This window comes from Anser cygnoides, chromosome Z (genome assembly GCF_040182565.1).
Source record: "Anser cygnoides isolate HZ-2024a breed goose chromosome Z, Taihu_goose_T2T_genome, whole genome shotgun sequence".
Taxonomy (NCBI): Eukaryota; Metazoa; Chordata; class Aves; order Anseriformes; family Anatidae; genus Anser; species Anser cygnoides.
In genome coordinates this window covers 33,313,872-33,334,944 of record NC_089912.1, presented here as the reverse complement: position 1 = coordinate 33,334,944, position 21,073 = coordinate 33,313,872, and the positions used below count along the sequence as shown (strand labels likewise).

General features: G+C 40.5%; 1 protein-coding gene across 2 annotated transcripts in view; it reads right to left on the bottom strand.

Annotated features, from left to right (window-relative positions):
* SLC44A1 (solute carrier family 44 member 1) overlaps positions 1-20,741 on the bottom strand; it is a 67,255-nt gene extending 46,514 nt beyond the window's left edge. The window contains exons 1-3 of one of the 2 annotated variants that reach the window (XM_066987877.1): positions 20,457-20,741; positions 3,894-3,983; positions 1,115-1,257 (exon numbers count right to left, since the gene is read on the bottom strand). In XM_066987877.1, the coding sequence (XP_066843978.1) occupies positions 1,115-1,257; positions 3,894-3,983; positions 20,457-20,483 (260 nt within the window). In that variant the 5' untranslated portion in view covers positions 20,484-20,741. The remainder of the gene's footprint in view (positions 1-1,114; positions 1,258-3,893; positions 3,984-20,456) is intronic. The other variant, XM_066987878.1, reaches the window with a different exon arrangement.
* Between the last annotated feature and the right edge of the window lie 332 nt (positions 20,742-21,073).

Here is a 21,073-nt window from a genome sequence, read left to right as displayed (position 1 = left end):
TGCCAGCACCGCTCGGTGATGACAACACGCTGGAGTGACGCTGATGCTGCTCTAGCTACAGGTGCAGAGCACAGCACTGCATGGGCCGCTGCAGGGAAAGCTAACTCCATCCCAGCCACACCCACTACAATCAGCTATTTAGAAATCTTCATTATGGCAACTCAAAATCAGCATATATTAGAAATATTTCCAAAATAATCCCCAAAAATAGAGGATTTTCTGCTAATCTGAAAGTGAAGTGTGAAGTAAAAGAGTATCATTCTCATAAATTGAGTAATTTTTAGCTCTTTGATGTAATCAAATAGTGAACGAGACATATTTTATAACAATTAATACTACTATTCTAAGGTTAGACTGAATAGCTTACTTTCTAACATTACACAAATTGTACAGATGCATTCTGAGCAGGCAGACCTCAACAGACATTCACTAGGTTTTTGGGCCCTCACTCCAGACAGAATTCTTGTTGCTCAGCTCTAGCACTACAACTGTAGTAAGATTTTTTTTTCTCTCAATAGACAGAAAATACCTTTGCTGGTTCTGACCTCTAAGTGTGTTTCCCCATGACTCTGCTTACTAAAAGTTGAGCGTTGATTAAAAGCTTTGTGCATTTTCTCCACGAGCACCTTTTATGCATCCTACTTACAATCCAAGGTTTAAAGTTTTAAAGTCTCATTTTAATGTGTCAGATATATCCTGGTTTCCCCTAAACTCAATGGCAGAAATGAATCATAGGACGTCAGAAGTCAAACCATTTCTATATACATGTCATAGGCCTACTCTCAAATCTGAGAACTCTTATATTACACTTAAAACCCTAAAAAAGACAACTCTCCAGTGATCTGCTACAATATCCCACATTAAGTAAATGCTAAGAATAGGACATCTCTCAATGAATTAGCTATGTTCACGTTACACTTCTGTCAACATACACTTTCAAAGTACTTTTGATGGATGTTATAAAAGATTGTTGTTCTCCAGGTGAGAACAGTGGAGAAGGACCAGTAGGAAAAAAGGATATTCCTTTTCACGTTTTATTGGAAACCACTTTCAAAGGAAGAAAGGTTTTGCATTTCCTGGTTTACAGATTTAAGCAACTGAATCACATACTCACTTCTTCTGTGTGAGGTCCAGACCACTGTTGACTATTCCCTCCACCTTGACATTTTTCTGTCCACAGATATTTCCATAACTGTCATAGCCTGAAAGCAGTCTTGCAGCTGCTCCTGTAGCTATTGAAAAGCCACAGATAAAACCCTGGGAGAAAAAAAAAAAGTTAGTAATATTCTCTTTGACAGCTGGAAAAATTGAGTTTAATTCACTTGTTTCTAAGCACAGCTTCTTTAAAAACCCTTTCAGATCAAAGACAGAAAGACAAGGAGAATCCACAGAGAACTACTGTGCAATTATAAAACAAAGTACAAGGCAAAAAGAAGACTCAAGTATCTAACACTGTACATAATCCAAGCGGAGTTAAAAATCTTGTAGTTGTTTTTATGAGAGTCATAATATTCTCTTCAAGTGGTGCATGAAACAGAAGGGAGGCCAAGGGCGGTCAGTAAAAAAAAGAGCTGGAGTTTTCAAGGGTTATTATGTGTCTTAGAAGACTCCAGACCGTCCTGATTTTCTTACTTCAAGATTTGTTCTTCCTTCAAATCTAGTGCTTTCAAGATGAGCTAGAATGACAAGGTTTATCTGACATAAGTTCATTTTAAGGAAATCTTTTTGCTCTAAAGCAAAAGAAGAAAATGGCCAGGTGAAGGCACCAACTGTTCCAAAAGCCAGATTCAAATGCAGTAAAGAAGGAGGTAAAGTGCAAGAGAATGCAAAACGGCACACGAAGCAACATGAGAAATACGCCAAATCAGGCGGGTCTTGCTGTGAATGTTCAGAGTTCCTACACTGGCAAAATCAGGATCAAGGCAGTGATGATGTGAACAGGAGACTGTTTCCAAAAGAATCGCGAGCTGTCTCGCAATGTCACTGACAGGGGAAAAGTGAACCATAGGTTTGCTCCACTACGACCAATGAACTGTTTTTATAGATGAGGCAAGCTAAGATTTGAGAAACCATCTGAGACGTGTGGAGCAACAGGATCATACACACTTGATGACAACAGGTAATGAAATCTGCATTTAACAGTTAAAATGTGGGTGGTTTTAGAGGTCTAAAGATACAAGAGTGATCTTTATGATGGACAGGCTATCATTGTAGAGAAACCCCAGACAACAGCAAGCTGGTCATTATCCTTCCCTTGCCAATGCACTAATGCACTTACAGACTTAATACTCAAAGTGAGAACAAGGGCAAAGTCAGCAAATGGCTATCATCACAAATAGTAATTAAAGCTGATTTCCAGCACTCTCTCTCAACTTTCTCGATCTCTTGCTGTTCTATAAAGGACTTACTCGCATGCATTTTACACACAACAAAACTCAGGCTCTTGGCTGGTTCATATTTTTTTTCCCTACACACACAGTAAGGGAAATTACGTAATTCCTCCCACATCTAATCTAAGTTATGATAATGTGAAGATGACCTCCCAGCCCATCATGGTACCTGACTCTTCAGGTGAACATTCCCCTAGAACACTAACTTACAGGTTATTTGACCCAATTGGATAATTGTTCTGTATACTATATTGCTTAGACAGGAAAATCTGGGGCGCTAACCCACAGCAGGCTAATTTATGACTGGTGGAGCAAGTGGATATAGACTGAGTAACCAGAGAGCATGAACACCACAGGCAGAAGAAAAACAACCACAACAAAAGCTGCTAGCTCGTTTGTCAGGAAATACCGTGCTTTTAAAGATTTTAAGATATCCACGTTACAGTGATGACATAATTTGTATAGTTTAAAGAAAAAACTGTCATCTTTGCATTTCAAGCGCAGCCAATGACAAACATTTCCGGAAAATAAAAAAAAAGAAAACAAAAACATTAGTCAATGGATTAAGAATTCCAAACACCAGAGACTAAGGGACTGCAAAAAGAGAAAGCTGACAGCTTTCAGAAATACCAGATAGCTAAGGAAAATTAGAAATAAGAAATTCCAGATAAGCTACTGTATAAAATGCAGCAATACAAGACAGTGATATTCTGTGTTTAAGAAGAACAGAATACATAGGTCCGTGAAACAACACAAGATAAAAAGACATCGTAACAGCTTGCGCCACCTGGACAAGGTCCTGCACAGCCTGCTGTAGGTGGCCCTGCTCCAGCATGGGGATTGGACCAGATCACTTCCAGAGGTCCCTTCCAACTTCAGCTGTTCTGTGAATCTGTGATTTTCAGTTTTCAGCAATCTGCAGCTCTTGGAGATTTGTTTATCTTTTAATATAAAGTGCACAGAGTTGTGAAGTTGCCTTGAGCAAGATGAGGGTTTCAACACATAGGACAACTCAGATTAAAACACCATACCATTAGAAATATGGTTGTTAGTAGTCGGTGCTTCTAGTAAGCCTCCAAGAAGAAAATAGTCAACTGTTGGATACTCAATCTTTTTTTCTCAGCAAAAAGCATACAGTAATTCACTGAACTGTTTAACAGGCTCAAAAGTATTATTTCCAGGACATCCTCAGTTCCACAAGGAACATGAGTCAAGTGACACCTCAAAGTGCTGAAAATCACATACAAATGAAACTGGAGTTTCAGGGGAAAGGGAGCTGGAGCAAGAACTGGCACGAACAACTAACTCTGAATCCCTATCAAAGGCTTTTCATCTGTGTGTATGACCCATTTCTGTTCTACAGCTCACAGCTCCCATGACAGTATATCCTGCTGACCTTACCCAGTAAATAAGTTACTGGATAAAGATTTTTAAAACCGCCTTCAAATGAATGCAAACTCACCAACTACATAACATTTATTGAACCCTTTCAGCTTTACTCACCATTCCTACGCAGAAGAGGATGAACAAGAGCAGCCATGGTACATCTGTGCAGCTGTGGTCCTCCAGAGGCTTCCACTCTCGCTTGGAGCTCTTGTGTGAGAAGAGAGAAATGGGGTTAACAACATTTATTTAAGTGCCTCCTATTCTCAACAGAAACAAGGCAGCAAATAATTCTCTGGGGCATTAATGTACAGCGGGAGTTATCTTTCAGCTCTTATAAAACTGAAGCAGCTTGGTCAAAAAACTTAAGAGTAAGGCTCATGAAAGACTCCAAACCAAGTGCCTCCACTGGAAGGTAGATTGACAAAGAATTATTTACCCAAGAAACAGGTAATTTATCCAGGAATTTACAGTTCTTTATCCAAGAAATAGGTTCCTTTCACTTTTTTTTTTATTCACTGGAAAGAGATGCTAATGGCATGGAATCAGCAGTATTTGCTATTGTAGTTTTCCACACCCACTTTCCAACAGTTTGATTTCCACAAAGGATAAAAGGTTAAACTTTTCAAAAACTCTCGAGTTTGAAAACACTAGTGGCAGGTTTAACAAGTATAACACATACAGAAAAGATATAATACATTGCTGTTAAAGGAACATTTTTTCTATCTGTCAAGAGGCAGCTGAGCGTAACACTTCAGCAAAGAAATCCCTAGTCAGTATTGCCCAGGTGTCATAAAGGAAAGTGTTGTATTAAAAGGTTGAAACACTCAATGATGTTGAGAGCTGTTTAATCTTTGCAATATAGCAAATAAAAAGGCAGTTGTAAGCAATTCAAATTGTTTGCTGCTCATGAGGTAAAATAGGTGTGTACACACCACTAAAATGAAGTCTTTTTGCTGTCTAGACGAAAAGAATAGTCATTTTGCTGTCTAGGCAATACAGCTTTAAAAAAACAATACTTCAAGAAAAGAACCATTTCTACAAAAAAGAATGAACACAGGCTGTAGCACAAAACTAGCCACCATATTAAAACGTGGATATTAGAATGGTAATATTAATTATAGCTACTTTTAAAAGTACATAGTTGCACAGACAACCTTTTTCAGTTAATTCTCAAGTACTTACTGTTCACACATTTCTATCAAGACCTGAAAAACACTCACTTCGGAAGAAAAGGAGATTGAGGAAGGGAGCATACACAACAGCTCTCATCAGAAAAAGATTCAAAACGGGTTAGCTATTCAAATTTTAGACTTCTTTTCCTCCCAAGACTCTGAAGCATCTTCAAGACTTAGTTGACAGGGCAGTAAATATCAATACTGAATCAAAACAAATGCTGTTGACATTTCATCCAACCATTCTATCTCCAGTATTTTTGCAGAGTTTAATTAATTAATTAATTAAGAAGCTGTAGCATGTAACTTTTGTGATGCGAGCAAGTGTTTTTTGGTATTCATGACTTTTTGTCTGTTTTTTGTTAATTCACAAGTACAAAGCAATCTTTACAAATAATACCATTAGAAAACTACAAACTGCATATCATATAAAAGAAATCCTGCATGCACAATATATCAAAAAGTAGTTTTCTGAACAGTCTGGCTTTTCATGTGGGAATTCCGTCCTATTTTTGCCATCTTATGTTAAGGAAGCTCCACTGGCAGATATATGTGTTTATATTGTTAATTCACATTGCATAAATTCACCAAGTTCTGAACAGCCAAACTTCTTTCTATTTTACTCAATAATCACTAGCGAGAGGTGCTAAAAGGTCACATTATGCACTCTACTACACTCATTCAATAAAAGTGTCTTCTGATCCTGGCGAGTTCACACTTAGAACTAACACACTATTCACACTTAACATTTACAGCAAGATTGTGACATTTATATTGTTTTAATTAGCATAAATAGAATTGCATAAAATATGTAAAGCTTCATATTCCTAAATCCACTCCAAGAACCCTGGATATTTTAGAGATTTACTTTTATTTACAAACAGCAGAGAAAAACTTCAGCTCTAGCTCCACCTAAGAGTAAGCTGCCCTTGACAAAAGAGGCAGCACACTAAGATGGACAGGATGGCACGGTGTTTTTTTGTTTGTTTTATCCGCTCTGAACCATCTGCAAACAAAATCTTTTAATAGGATTTTTAAAAGCCACTGGACATCCTCTGGCAATTTAGGTTGTCTGACTAGTCACAGTTACCGTAACTAACCCATTTCATTTACTAACTGGACTACAATTTTTACTTCAACAAGAAAACTTGGAAAGCCCTGGCATAACATGTAGGTAAAAAGTCACACAGAAGAATTTAGTCTGTGTCAGCAGTCTTTATTTGACTCCAAAACATTAGTTTCTATTTAAAAAAAAAAAAAAAAAAAAAGGAAAAAAGCATTAAGGAAGGTATTTTAAGTAAGAAATTTGCCATTGGAGACAACTCAAAAGGCACTAGATACTTATCAGCTGGCAATTTAACCACGCATCAGACTAACATAATGAGAAATGACATCTTCAGAACAGTGTCCTTCTCCACTAGGCTCTCCTCTCTTCTTTCCTGAGGTTGGCACAACACAAGCTAGCTGCCAGTATCTGTTCGCTATTTCCTTTTCAGTTGCTTCCTTGTACTCTGGATCTTCACTGAATCTTCTTCCATTGCTTTACAACCCTTAATCTTCATCTTTGATGCTGGTGTCTAGGTCTCTCCAGTGGCAACTCCCCTCACACACATAGATATTTACTCGGACATTGATTGATATTCATGATTGGGCAACAGAAATTGTCAACCTATGTTCAACACAAACTCTAACAAGTGTTGTTTGTTCTTCCATCTGGAGACCATGCTCCGTCTCCATTTTAAATGAAATCCCATCAAAATTTTACTAGACGTGCTTTGCCTGCAATTCTTAATGGATTTCCACCTTTCCTCTAGTCAGATTAAGACTCTTCAACATTTGACAATGCAATAAAGTTAAATAGAGGAAAAATATTTTTAATTAAAAATAATTTGACTTATTTTTTTTTCCTCTTCAAACAGAGCTTTCATAATTTATGCTATGCTACCTGCACACCACTACGACAGAGGATCAGGAGCATTTTCAGAGTGCTGTATGCAACAGAGCGCTCTCCAAGATAAACGTGCAAGTTGGGAACATTTGCCTGACCGTAACAGCTATTCAGTGCTGATTTTAGAGGTTAAGAGTTATTTACTTAAGAATCCAAATGAGTGTGTAATCATTGTAATCACTGTACTTGAGGCTACCATAGAAGCACTCATCTGTCCAACCAGAGTGCAACACAAATGTAAGTGCACATGAAAAGTGTAAAAATGGGGCCTATCAGGCAAAGAATACAGATACTCGAAATTACAGAGAATACAAAGAATCATGAAGAAAAAAAAGCTATAATAGATGCCCAGGACATTAACTTCCCTGACAAGGTCTGAAGAAAGAAAAAAAAAAAAACAGCACAGAAGATGTTTGTATCATAAAAATTAGGCATCAAAGACTTTCTTTGCATGAGACATTTGTGTGTTTAATGGGCAATTTGGGAGTAACATGACTGAACCAGGAAGCCAAGTAAAGAACATCTGCAGGATTTTATATATATATATATATATATATATATATATATATATATATGGGTAATCAAGCCTGTGGTTAAGTAGCAAAGATGTGAACAGGATCAGGATAACGACAGAATTTGCCATCTAGAGAGGAAGTTGCATCCCATGAGAAAGGCAGGAGGAAGAAATCCTAAATATACCCACTGCTTGAAGAGGACATGGAGTGGTAAGATTCTAGGTTATTTTAGCTAGCAGGTTTAACATAGCAACTGAAAAGTACAGAACTACTCTGCTTAGCATAGGTTATAAGAATACAGACAGCTTAGTTAAAGACAGGGTAGTTAAGGTCAAAAAAAAAAAAGAAAAAGGGAAGAAAAGAAAGGGAAAAAACTCTCACGTTTTTTCATCCAAAAACAAACCTCAGAAAAGACCCAGGATGAAGGGAGTTCCATCAAAACCCCATAGGAAGATACCAAGATACATAAATCATGAGGAAGAGCAATCTTCCAAAACCAGTCTAATTCCAAGACTACCAAACACAGTGTTAACAAAGCCATACAAAGACAACATTTTAAAGCAATGTCCATAGTAAGCAAAATCAAACTTCATGAGTTATCAGTTGTGAGATAGGCTATTCTGGTTCAAGAGAGGGCTCCCCAGTGCAGGTCCTCAGAGCTCCTGGAAGACCCAAAACCAAAACCACGAACAAATTATTCATTAGTTCTACTTGTAACTCATGTCAGATAAAACAGTGACCTATTATTCTTCTACTTCAGCATTTGGTTTAATTCAGTTCCACTCGAAGACAAAAATAACAGAAGATAAGACAGACAAGAAATCATTTTAAAACACATGTACACAAAACATTTTGACATTCCTTCTTAGAAAGCAACCAATTTTCTTTTAGTTTTCTTTCACCTTTAACCCAGTTCTAGTAAAACATGAAGATGCTGCAAAACAACCAGCTACCCATTTGCAGGCATCGAGAATAAGCTTTCACATTTCCTACACTTCAAAATGGCCACTTATTTTTCTATTCAATACTGAATACAAGACAAGGCATTTTGACTCATCTCTCTAAACAATCAGGCCTGGATTTATACAGGATTTTAGATCCTAGCATTCTCAGGCACTTCAGCAGTTGGCCCAGTTCCCTTAGCAGCTCACTCCTTGCTTTAATGATGTGACTTTTTCCGACCAAATCAGACTGGACTGATTTTACCGCTCTTCTGAAACTTTTGTTGGGTTACATTAATGACAGACACACGTCTCGTGTACAAAAACCACACCACTGCTTTCACCATTCACATTCAGTAATTGTTAGACCTTTCCTTAAAGACTGGATAAATTCACAAAATAAATCCATCTTTCCACTCTCTCGTAAACAACACGCACTCAATTTCTTAGACCTCCTCTTCTGGCCCCTAGTCTCCCTCCTCTATCACATCCACCTTCCAAGTTTCAAGTATCTCAGTGACGACAACAACTGCGCACCCTTTACAGAGATTTTTCCCCTAGAAGGATGTTGATATCAAATTAGGAAAGTTAATAACATTTAAAATACAGCTTCCACAGAACTGTTGTTGGGTTGCTGATTACAAACACTGCTACACATGAATAGCCGAACTCCAGTTTGTTCCTCAAAACGGTGTCTGTGACTTCTGTTTTTTGAAGGTGACATACTTTTTTTTTTTTAAAGCACAGAAACTAGCTTAAAAAAAATCAGTAGTTCCAGAAGGCATGGAACTAGTTACGTTTGACTTCCCTTGCACTTTCTACACAGTACTACATCAGTTCCTCTTGTATGTAACACACAGTGAAGGTTGTTATCGTTGTGCTTCCAGCAGTAGAAACAATTCCTTATTTTGTTCCCCCCCCCACACACACTTTTTTTTTCTTTTCTTGTTCAGGATTTCTGATATCTAAGAATAATGGCTCTTGTTACAGCCCCTTTCTCTGCAGCAACAGTTTGACCTCAATCTTTCATTAATTCACAGGACTATAATAGCTTTGAATTAACCAACACTGCCAAATTAGCTACCACTGGCAAGCTGGCTGAAGCTGGGTCAACAATTTTAAGACTTACTTGGGAGAGAAAAAGTATTTTTCTGAAGGAATGAAATGTGTTCAATTTGTTCCAAAGCTGTTATTTAAACATAAATTACCAACTGTCTAAATTATTGCAAAAGGATCACATACATGAACTTTTCAAATAGCTATAATTCATTTAGTATTTTTATTGCTCTGCAGAGAGTCACTATATAAAAATTTGGAATATTGTTATCCTTTCTAACCGCTTCCAATAATGCTAAGGGGGTACTGAAAATTCTGGGTTTTTCAACTTAAAATTATTGGGTTGTAAGTATTTCCTTTTTTTTTTTCCTTTCTAAATGAAAGGATAGTTTTTATTGGACTTTTAAAAATCCTCAGGGACATTATTAGTGACATGGCATTTAAAGATGCCAAAGACAAAACCCCAGTCTAAGAACCACCTTCATCTAACTTCATCCGTTTCAAATTCCCTGTTGCTTTATCACTTTTCTGTAGCATCTGGATTCAGAGTATGTGCAACTCTAGCTCACTGCAGGAAATGACTGCTGTTGGAAACCATGTTTGTGTTTGTAAATCAAGGAATTCAGAAATGACTGTGTAGCTATGTATCTATCTACACGGGAGATAAACAGCCAGAGAACACACATAAAATTAATACACAGTGCTTTGAGGCAAAAAAAAGATACTCATCTTGACGAGGATCTTGTGTGGCAAACTGCCATTAAGTCCTGCAGAGCCAAATTTCCTGCAAGGAACACTGGTTCTGATGAAGTACCTGAGGTTCAACCAATTCCATGAAGAGCACTCAGATTATTTGAATTGCACGGTGAGTACAGATGTAGTCATTCTTCACCTACAGTGCAAGTTTAATGTTCCAGAATTGCTGAGCCCATTGCTGCACTGTGCATGGCACAAAATGGCGCATGAGGCATCGTCCACTCCTGAGTTCTCCTTCAGAAACAGTCAAGACAGGTTAAAGAGGTTGCTACCAAAAATGTGTCATGTACAGAAGGTGTCCAGCAAGCTAAGTTTAAAACTACAAGTTCACGTTATGGAAACGTCCCCACACTACAAAAAAAAAAAAAAAAGTTCTTGAAACATTTTTCAGTGCTTCCTAACAATCATTTAAAGAGATGGTTCTTTAATCATTTTACATCTCTTTATGAGCTAAAAAATAGTCCCATTCACATGCTTTCATTTACTGTGATGCATGCCACCTATGTAAAAGAAGAAACATGATTTACTAGTTGACAAAAAATCACTGCAAGAATGTAATTGTCTAGTTTACCAGAGAGCATGGCACTTTTGTGTCCAAGGTATGGCACACCTTTCTACACTATCCATCTGCTTACAAGAACGAGCAACACGTTGTACATTGTCCTAATACAACTTCTTCCACTTCTCTGAACAGATCCTAATTCTAGAACCTCAAGAGGAAGGGGAGATGAGTCCTGACTCCATTAATAGCTCAGGATGTCTGTAGATTATGCTTGGAGGCCAAAACCAAGAAAGAGTCCTCCCATCCCATAAGCAGCAGCATCATTTTGACGTAAGTGAAGTATCTAGTCACTTCTCTCCCTTCATGATGAATGTTAAGCTGCAGTGAACAAGACGACCAGTATGCTGTACCTGAATTGTGTTTTGACCACAACGTTGTTAAAACACGTGTTACCAGTTACAGGTGTAGAAGTGTGTCCCAGTAAAAACATCATGAGTCAGAAACTACTTCATGAAAAACAGAGGATTTGTCTGCAGATCAGTCATTTTCTACTAAATTGGCTGTGTATGAGCAAGTATGTAAAACATCTGAATGTGAAATTAAGGTCTAGCAAATCATTTCACTTTTGCAAACAAAAGCATTAGACAGCTTCTAACCTGTTACGGTACAGCACAAAAGGATTCATAGTGAGAGCAAAGGAAAAAATATGGTCATTTTCTAAAGCCTTCACAAATAACAAACTGAGCCTGGAGTCCCCAGCAATTCCAATATGAAGGCTGGTGTTTGTTACCACTAGGGGGAATGAAGCCTATAATTATTTTAGGCTCTTGTATTACTTTGAAGATTGGATGATTCAGTTCCTAAAAAATAAAAACGCTCGCATATGTGGGGAACCACATACACAAACTTCCGAGAGAAAAGAACCATCTCAAGTAAATTAGCTCTCTACATAAAATTTTCTTGTGATGAATGTGCATTGCAAAAGCAAAGTCTTGGAGTGTTCAAACTATCTGCAGCACACAATTTCATCAACTATCTTACCGTTTATTAAAGGAACCCCAGAACTGGTTAAAATGCTCAACATTGACTACAGATTTCCTGACCATTACTTAAAAGCGTTCAGATAAAATACCTAACAGCAGCATGCTGCAGGCCACACTACAGCTTAACGTGGATTCTGGTAGTTCCCTCAGGTTCCCGTTACAACCGATTTATCACACAACTATTTGTTGGTACTCCTCCATTACTAGAGTAGGACCGTGTACCAGCAAAACCAGACTTCCACACTTTATCAACAAAAACACCACCATAAGCACACAAATGAAAAAATTCTGGGTCTACCCCTGTTTGTGTGGCTCCCACTCCAAAAGGCCTGCCGATACAGCATTCCCCAGGTGGTGGAGAGGAGTTTTGGATTCCCCCAGACTTACAGAACTGAGAGTAGGCCTCCCACTTCCAGGGGCAAAAGAGCATGTTACTGTGTTACAGAAGGTGCATACACAGCCACAAGTGGCAGTTATCTCTAAAATAAAATATTATTTTTTGGTAATAAACGTGTTCTATCAACGCACCCTCCACAATGATACCGTTCTCCAGACAGCAAGTCAACACAAACACCTCCGGGCCATTCCAAAAGGGACTGTATTACAGAATATGCAAGTCACGGTGGTGCTTAATGCCCATTTTTGTGGAATGTCTCCTTTAATCTCATTCCAAAATGCTTTATTTTTCACTATACTGCAAAATAGATGCTAGCTGAACTTTTGGCACCCATGTGCTTATCTGCCTAATGGCTCCATATCACCAGCCATTCCCCGAGACCTTGTCCACCAAGAAGATGTATCTGCTCTTTGAAGTACAAAGCTCTGAGCTCCTGCTAGGAAAAGAAAAAGGGTTCTGAACGTGTGATACTACTTCAAAGTTATTGACCGAAACGTAATGAACTTATACTGTGCTTCTCCAATTCAGTGTTTCCGCACCTGCTACTTTGTTAATGATCCCATACACCCCACACAATATGAGTTTTCAACGTAACGTAAATGAAATAGAAAGTACATAAGACAGCACTTAGAATATTAGTGATGGTGCAATATCAAGATGCCTACACTGAAAATTCGTACTTGAAGACTTCACTTACGAATCTGACATATGCTGTGTTGTGTATCAGCTAGCACATCATTTCAGTCTTATTTAACACTGCTTCTAAAATTCCCTTTGTGACATCACTTCCATCATGGTCTACAACTTAAGTATTTATCTTGCAACATAACACAGCTGTTTAAAAAAGAGCCAACACGATCAGCACACCTGCTGATATTTTGAAGTTAAGAAATAAGGCCATCTGGAGATAAAAGCTCAGTTTTTCACCCTCAGAGTATTTATTTCTTGTTTCTTCTCTTCATTACACATAGTTAAGCACTTATTTGAAAGCGGTAATAAATAAGAACACTTCACAAATATGACAAATATTTTTCAGATGATTAAAACATACATTTCAATGAATGTTTCCTATTTCCATAGTTTTATTGATGATTATCAATAAAAAGAAACATGTTTGATGATATTTTACACCTAAAAAGTTAGTTCATCCATGCTGAATTTTCTATGTGTACATCAATCAAGCAGATCCTCAGATTTTATTCTTATTATGAGACTAAGTCCCAAATTACAATTTTTTTCTTCACACTTTGGACTAGTAAAATTTTGTCCAGCTACAGCACACCCTTTGCTTCCAAACAAGCTAGCTTTGCCACAACATGACATTAGCAACAGAAGAAAAAAACACAGTAGAAGCCCCCACGAGTGGGGCTCCATGTAAAAATAAGGACATTACAAAGAAAATGCTCAGAAAATGCTGCCCCTGTTTCTGTGCACTCTCTCCGTCTGTGAGTAATTTGCACTAAAAGAACTTTCTCCTTTCTGAACTGTCTAAAGCTAGAATTCAAGACCAAAACCAACACAACTTTTTAAGAGCTCATGGCCTGTAGAATACTGTTGTGAAAAATGATGTTACCATATACTAGAGGCACTGATAGCAGTTTGCTAAGTATTCTTTCAAAATGCATCCCACATTCAAACAGAGCTGTCAACAGAAAATCATAAAATCGTGTATTTTTGTATTGCATTTGCAGTCGTTACAGAAGAGCATCCTATGGTTCAAAGGCAAAGGCCTACTGGGCAGAGGGTTCTGTGAATTTAGAGGGCTCATATTAGCACATGTCAACACAAACATGATCCTGAAAAAAAAATGTGACACTACACTGAACACTAGGAACCAACTCTTGCATACGCTGGCCACCTATATTATTCCACATCACTGCATACAAAAGCTGAAAGATTGAGCTATAATGGAAATGGAGAAGCCAATATGCATATCCAACCATATCTAAAGGATATCAGCAGCACCAGTTTCCTCTAATGGAGATCAGGAAAACCTAGAGCTTACACAGCTTCCTCAGTAAAAAATCCTGACTTAACAGGTCCAAAATTCTAGCATAACAAGAACAAAAACCACTCAGGATTACAGTAAGAGGGCAGTCAGAGCCTGAAGACATTTAGAAAGCATTAGACTAATAAGAACTAATGCTAAGAAGGCTCTAAATGATTTATGGAAGAAACAGTGGAGGGAGAATAAAAAGGGAAATAATGTATCTAGCACTTTATCACATAAGCACACTTCCTTGTACATAGGCAATTATTTTGCAGTTCTTCATAACAAACTAGGGGGAGCCTGAAAAAGCACTCCCAGGACACGATGATAATGACCTTGAACAAAACACTTTAATGGGTTTCCTGTTTTGTTTCTACAGACCTCAGTAGGGTATTCAGAATTCCCTTCCTCAGTCAAATAATGCATCTGGAGAACAGCAACAGTGGTTCCAATGAAAAACCAGTCCAGAGTTCATTTGTGTTGTAAACAGCTGCTTAACTATATCACATTTATTAAGAGAGGGTATCAGGCGTAAGTTACTGCATTCTTTTTGCCACGATGCTCCACTTTATTCTAGCACTATTACTGGTTAAAACAGCTACAGCTAGAAACTGTCATGTAACAGACAGGACAGAATCTCAGCCTTCCTATATGCTGCAATCATCTCCCGTTCTTGCAGTGCATTGCACACTGGGCACTGAAATTATACTAAAGCAGAGAAAATTAATCTTAAGACTGGAAAGCTGAACTTCAAAAAGAAAGGTTTTGAATTTTAACTCTTTGCTCTACTTAAAACATTCTTGAGGTTGTTTGTGTACAACCATACACTTTCATTCCACATTACAAATTTGCTTACCTAAAAGACTTAAAAAAAAAAAAAAAAAAAAAAAGAGGGGGACAGTCTAGGGATAAGAGGCCATTAAATGCAATGAGATGTATTTACTTCATAAATCTGTAAAAGTTTAAAGTGATTGGAAGACTTAGAAGAGCCCTCTAATTTATTCACCAACACAGACTTGTCCCCTGAAAGTTATGCATAAAAAAGCTCTCCATTCAAATCACATATCGGTTTGATTCAAACATACGGTTTGATTTTTGGGTTGTCCAAGCAGGAGTTGGACTTGATGATCCTTGTGGGTTCCTTCCAACTCGGGATATTCCATGATTCTACAGGTAAAAATTTGCAAATCAGTTTACTCCATGGGTAGAATTAATCTGGCAACACTCTGTGCAAGTGGTTTTTAGAAGCAAACCATAAGATTTACACAACTGCCCAGCTTCCTCAAGTGAGAAAGATTCAAACACAATAAAAAAAAAAAACACAGTTTCTATCTTTTTTCTGCAAGTTTTGATTTTCACAAACAAAACCACTGAAGTTTAAATGAACAAGAATTATAATTATGAGAAAAAAGGCATGCATAGTTAGCGCAAAGCTCCCCTTTAGAATTAACAGCATGAAGACAGCTGACAACTTCCCCACATAACCACGGTGTCATTTCTTCATTACGAAAAATAAAAGTTGACAGTTGCACGATGCTGAATACACCCTTATGATTATCAACCTACAAGCCTGATCGCTGACAGCAATCTAGATGCCAGTTAGATTACTGTAACATAAGCTTTTAATTTAACATTTACTATTAACGATGCAAGATAATTAATCCTTTCTAAAATCACTCTCACTTTGCAGAAGAATTGTCTTGTAAGGATGCAATGTTCCATGCTTGCTCTTAATCCACGAATTCATTTTTGAAGTGCCAAAAAAAGCCAGTCTGAGCTACCTGTCTCACAAAGCAGAAGGAAGTAATGTGCTACTTACAACTTTTAAGATCTGACCCAGCTGAAAAACAGTCTAAACTTCAAAAGTAGCTAACATCGCTCAATGAATTTGAAGAAGGGTATTCACAAGTAGCTCTGTAGTTAAAATATTTCCTTCTGTGCTAAGATCAAAAGGAATCATTCGCACACGTTGTACAGTTGCTTGTGACAGCATTTGTAACATATACACCTGATGCTTCACAGGAAGTGAGCGGAGCTCACAGACCAGAAATACAACAGAAAAAAAGTAAAAAGAAAAAAAAAGTAAAGAGCTCCATGAGGTGCCTGATTTATTCTGTTCTCAATCCTGCTTGTATGCTTCATCCTTCATACTGCTTGCCAGAGGCTTCATCTGGAGTCAAGGTGTTGAAAGGGAAACGAAACCTTATAGCTGGTGAAAGCAGAACTCACAACTCATTCTGCTTCTGCCCGTCAACACTGTTACTCAACTGGTCTTCTTCCTTCATCATATCCATGTCCACAATGAAACAGGCATGGTTTGGTGCCCCTTATATGCAGAAATTTGAGGGCAAGAACCTCTGACAAAGCTATGGATGAAGTGCAATTAATGATAGGTATTATACGTCGCACCTCACAGGAGACTTAAATGTCACCAGAACTATGAAAATACTTAAAAAGCTAAGAATTCTACATTTATTCTGTGATGCTTTGATAGCGGGTGCTTAATGGAAAGTTAATGGATGATCTGTCTTCTCCTCCTTTTACAATGGAAAGCTCTTTTGACCAAGGCCACCAATAAAACCACCAACAATAACACGTGCTTTGTTCACCTCACTTGCACCTCCAGTTTCCAGCAAGATTTGAAGCTCCTTCCACAAATATCTTGCATTAAGCTTGTAGCACAGAAAGATGTAAAGGTTAAAACAGTAACAAAAAACAATATAGTTATTTCCCAGACCCAACGCAAACAGCAAGACCCCAATAAGTTTACGTGGTCCTAGAACAGCATGCCAAAGCAAATACCTTGGAACTACTACAGTCAGCCTCTTCACTTGATCTATAGAAGAGCAGGAATGGAGAAAAGATTCCGTATCACAACTACTCCAACAAAAAGTAGTTTGAGAAGGTCCACTTCTTCCCACAACTTGTTCCACTTCATAAACTATGAATTTCTGACTTCCATATATAACAACGCTAACTTTGTGGAGCTGTGCTATAAACCAGACCAGTGGAACAATCCCAATTAAAGAAAGGTTGCTTGCTTAAAAACACCTGTATGGATTACTTCAGTCAAACAGATTTACAGCAGAGCCTGACATTATGATGAGATGGGAATGACGAACTCATACAGTACCTTCTGCAAATCCAGTTTATCATGGACTAACACAATGAGACAGCAGAAAACACCACTGGTGAAGGAGAAGACCAGAAAGACAGGAAAGAGAATATTGCTACTCAACTGCAGACTTGAATTTTCTACTTCAATGAAACTAAACCTATTAGAACGAGTTCAGAGGAAGGCCATGAGGATGATCAGAGGGCTGGAGCAGCTCTCCCATGAAGACAGGCTGAGGGAGTTGGGGCCTGCAGAAGAGAAGGCTCCAGGCTGACCTTACAGAGGCCTCCCAGTACCTAAAAGGGGCCTATGGGAAAGCTGGGGAGGGACTTTTTGTCAGGGGGTGTAGTGATAGGACAAGGGGTAAGGGCTTTAAACGAAAAGAGGGGAGATTTAGATTAGATATTAAGAAGAAATTCTTCACTATGAGAGTGGTGAGGCACTGGCACAGGCTGCCCAGAGAAGCTGTGGATGCCCCATCCCTGGAGGTGCTCAAGGCCAGGCTGGATGGGGCTTTGGGCAGCCTGGTCTGGTGGGAGGTGTCCCTGCCCATGGCAGGAGGTTGGAATTAGATGGTCTTTAAGGTCCCTTCCAACCCAAACCATTCTATGATTCCATAAAGAATATGATACATAAAAAATTCTAGGGATATACAGCAACCATGCTCTATTCTTGTCATGTGCTTTTAAGAGCGTGATTTTTTTAACATGGGTTTTTAAATAATCATGCAGATATTTTTCAAGTGCATGATTCAGATCACAAACATTTAATTGATTTGTCAAGGAAAAAAAACAAAAAACAACTGGAAATACAAGCACACACAGCTGCAGGGAAGAGAAAATAACAGTCAGAATGTATTTGCAAATGAAGGGTAACAACAGGACAGTATCACAGAAGCTCTGCAAGAATACAACATCAAGACATAGAGAATTATTGGCAGTACCAAAAGCAACAGAGGCCAGGGAGAGGAAGAAATGAGGGGAAGCCTTTGAACTTGGCCAGAAGAAGTATGTGGAGAGCTTAATGAAGTAAATTGCAGCTCAGCACACAAATAGCATTGGAAGAACTTAGTATGAAGCAAGAGGAAAGAATGTACAACAACGGATTCAGATGTCATGTTCCACGAGTTTGGAAAAGAAGGAGAGCAGACTAGAGCTGACTGTCAGTTTTACAGATGGAGGACAGTAGCTCAGAATAAAAACCAGGTAGGGAATATGATGCGAGGAAAAGGTAAAAACCCACACATTTGAAGTTGAAATGGAATGAATGGGACTTTGGGGCCAGGCTTAAGCAAACACAAGAATCCAAAGGTAAACATGCCAATTCCAATTGTGTTTTTTTGGAAACCTTTAGATTCTGCAGGGAAAGAGATACGGGAAAACGCCTACGGCAGAGCTCCTGACAGCTTGCAAATTAAAGGAAATGGGAAATGAATCGAAAAAACAAAATAGACAATTGAGTATGAAATATAAGACAGGAAGAAGACATTAAAGAAATCCACCTGGCTCAACAAGGAGTCACAGGTATGTGCAATAACGTAAATGAGATGAGGAGGTGGCAGTCATGAGAAAGGACTTGGGAGATGCAGTAACTAAACAAGAAAATGGCTGGCAAAGTCACAACAGAAGTAATCACCTCTCTCAGAAGCAAAAATGAGGATTAGCAGATGAAGATCAAACAGGCCAGGGAGCTGAAGAATAAACTTAATGAGAAATCAACTTGATAAAGTCATAAGGAATGAGGGTGAAGAATCGTGATGACTGTACATCAGAGAATAAGATGAAGCTAAACAGGTAGAAATAAGAAGTGAGGCAACATGAAGGAACGTCTGGTGGAACCCTGCCCAAGGAAAGCTTAAGAGGAAATAAGGAAAGGGGAAAATAAAAAGGCAAGGCTAGATGAGGAAGCCAACCTCTATTGTTAATGATAAAGGGAGGAGAAGACAGACGTTAGACTGTAATGCAGTGTTGTACCATTGGTAGAACGCTTTCTGCAAACAATATGCCAGACGAAACTGTTGCTGGTGAAATATTCAGCAACCACCTTTTGATTTGGATTTCCTGAGGAAATGCACAATTGCTCACGGTTAAGGAATTAAACAGTCAACCACTGTTTATAGCTCAGTTACATATACGGGGTGCTGAGGTGAATTACTGTACCACATCTCGCCACACACAGGGAAAGCAAATGAAAGGTTCGGCAGCATACTATTAACATCACGAGATCTGGCAGGGGAGCGCAAATTTCACTGGAAAACAAGATCAGTTACATGAAACCTCTGAACAGGACTGACACTGAAAACATCTAATCCTCTATTTTTCCTGCTTTTGGTGTAGCGTCGCCCACAAACAAGCCTGCTTTTTCCTTTAAGAGCAGAACGGAACAGGGCACGGCAATTCGGATTGACGAAGAACACCCAGAACGGGCCTATTAAACACTCACGAAAAGCAATCTGGGTGGGAAATCGCGGAAAACAAGGTCGGAAAGGACTTCAAAACATCGCTTGCAAACATCAAACTCGCTCGCGGTGCTCCAAGTCTGCACCGGCTTCACTTGCGGCGCTCCTGACAGCTGTTTGCTGCCGTGCTTCCAGCAGACCTCCGCGGCACCGACCCCACGGGCTCCCCCCGGCAGCCTGCTGCTGCAGTGGCCTGACAGTTCCCAAATCCCCTCCTCGCATTTGGGGGGAACGAAATCCCTCTGCAACTCGGACCCCTTTTATCCCTATCCCCCCCCACCCCCCAACAGGCTCATTGCCTGCCTTTTGCAGCGCTGCCGTGCGGGAAGGACGTCCACCGGACAGCTCTCTGCAGCGTTTTGCACGGGAAGGACGGAGCCCTCGTTAAAAATAAATAAATAAATAAATAAATAAATAAATAAACAAACAAGAAGGAAAGGAAGAAAGCCCCCGTCTGAAGGGCTGGCTTGCAAAAAGTCATCCCTGTGATGAGTCATCTGGGACAGCGGGCGGACTTTTCCCCCCCCTTCGAAGCTGGGAAGGGGGGGGGGGGGGGGATCCGGATCCGGCGACCACAAGCGACACCGCCGAGGGGAAACTGCGCTCGGCAGGGCACACGGCCGGGGGGGGGGGGGGCTGGTCCCTCGCGGAGCCTCGGGAAAGGGGCAGGGCGGGGGGGGGGTGAATAAATAAATGAAGAGCGAGGGGCCGGCATGGCGTTAAGGGGGGGGGGGGACGGGGTAAAGGGGAACACGGGGACAAGGGGGCAGGGGGACGAGGCTCTCACCTGCGCGGCGGAGCTGCAGCAGCCCATGGCGTCCCCGCGTCCCCGCCCCGGCGGTGCCCGCTAGGCGCCAGGCGGCGGCGGGCAGGCGCTGGGCATCCACCCGGCGGCACGGCCCGCCCCGGGGCGGTGGTGTTTGTGTGGCGGTGTGTGGTGGCGGTGGCGGTGGCGGCGGGGACGAGGCGGCGCTGCGCAGCCGCGGGGCCGGGCACCGGAGCGCGGACACGGCACCGGCTCCGCCGCGGCGCCCCCCCCAGAGCCTCCCCCAGCGGCGGCGGCGGCCGCGGTTGAGGGGCGGGGCTTGAGGAGGGAGGCGTGGCTTGTGGGGAGGGGGTGGGGTTTAGAGGGGAGGGCGGGGCTTGGGCCGGGGCCGGCGCGCCGCAGCGCGGGGGGTACCTGCGCCAGCGGCCAGCACCGCCTCCGCTTCCCGCGCGGCCGGCGGCTTCCGGTGGCGCAGGCTCGTCTGCCCGGCTGCCCTGTTGCCATGGCAACAGCGGGCGCAGGCCTCGCCTCTCCCCCCCCTCCCCGCTCCCCGTTTCTCCCTCTCCGCCCGGCCCCGTCTCCCTGTGGCCGCACGGCGGGGCAGCCAGCCCCCTGAAATGGCGGTCCCGAGCGGCGGG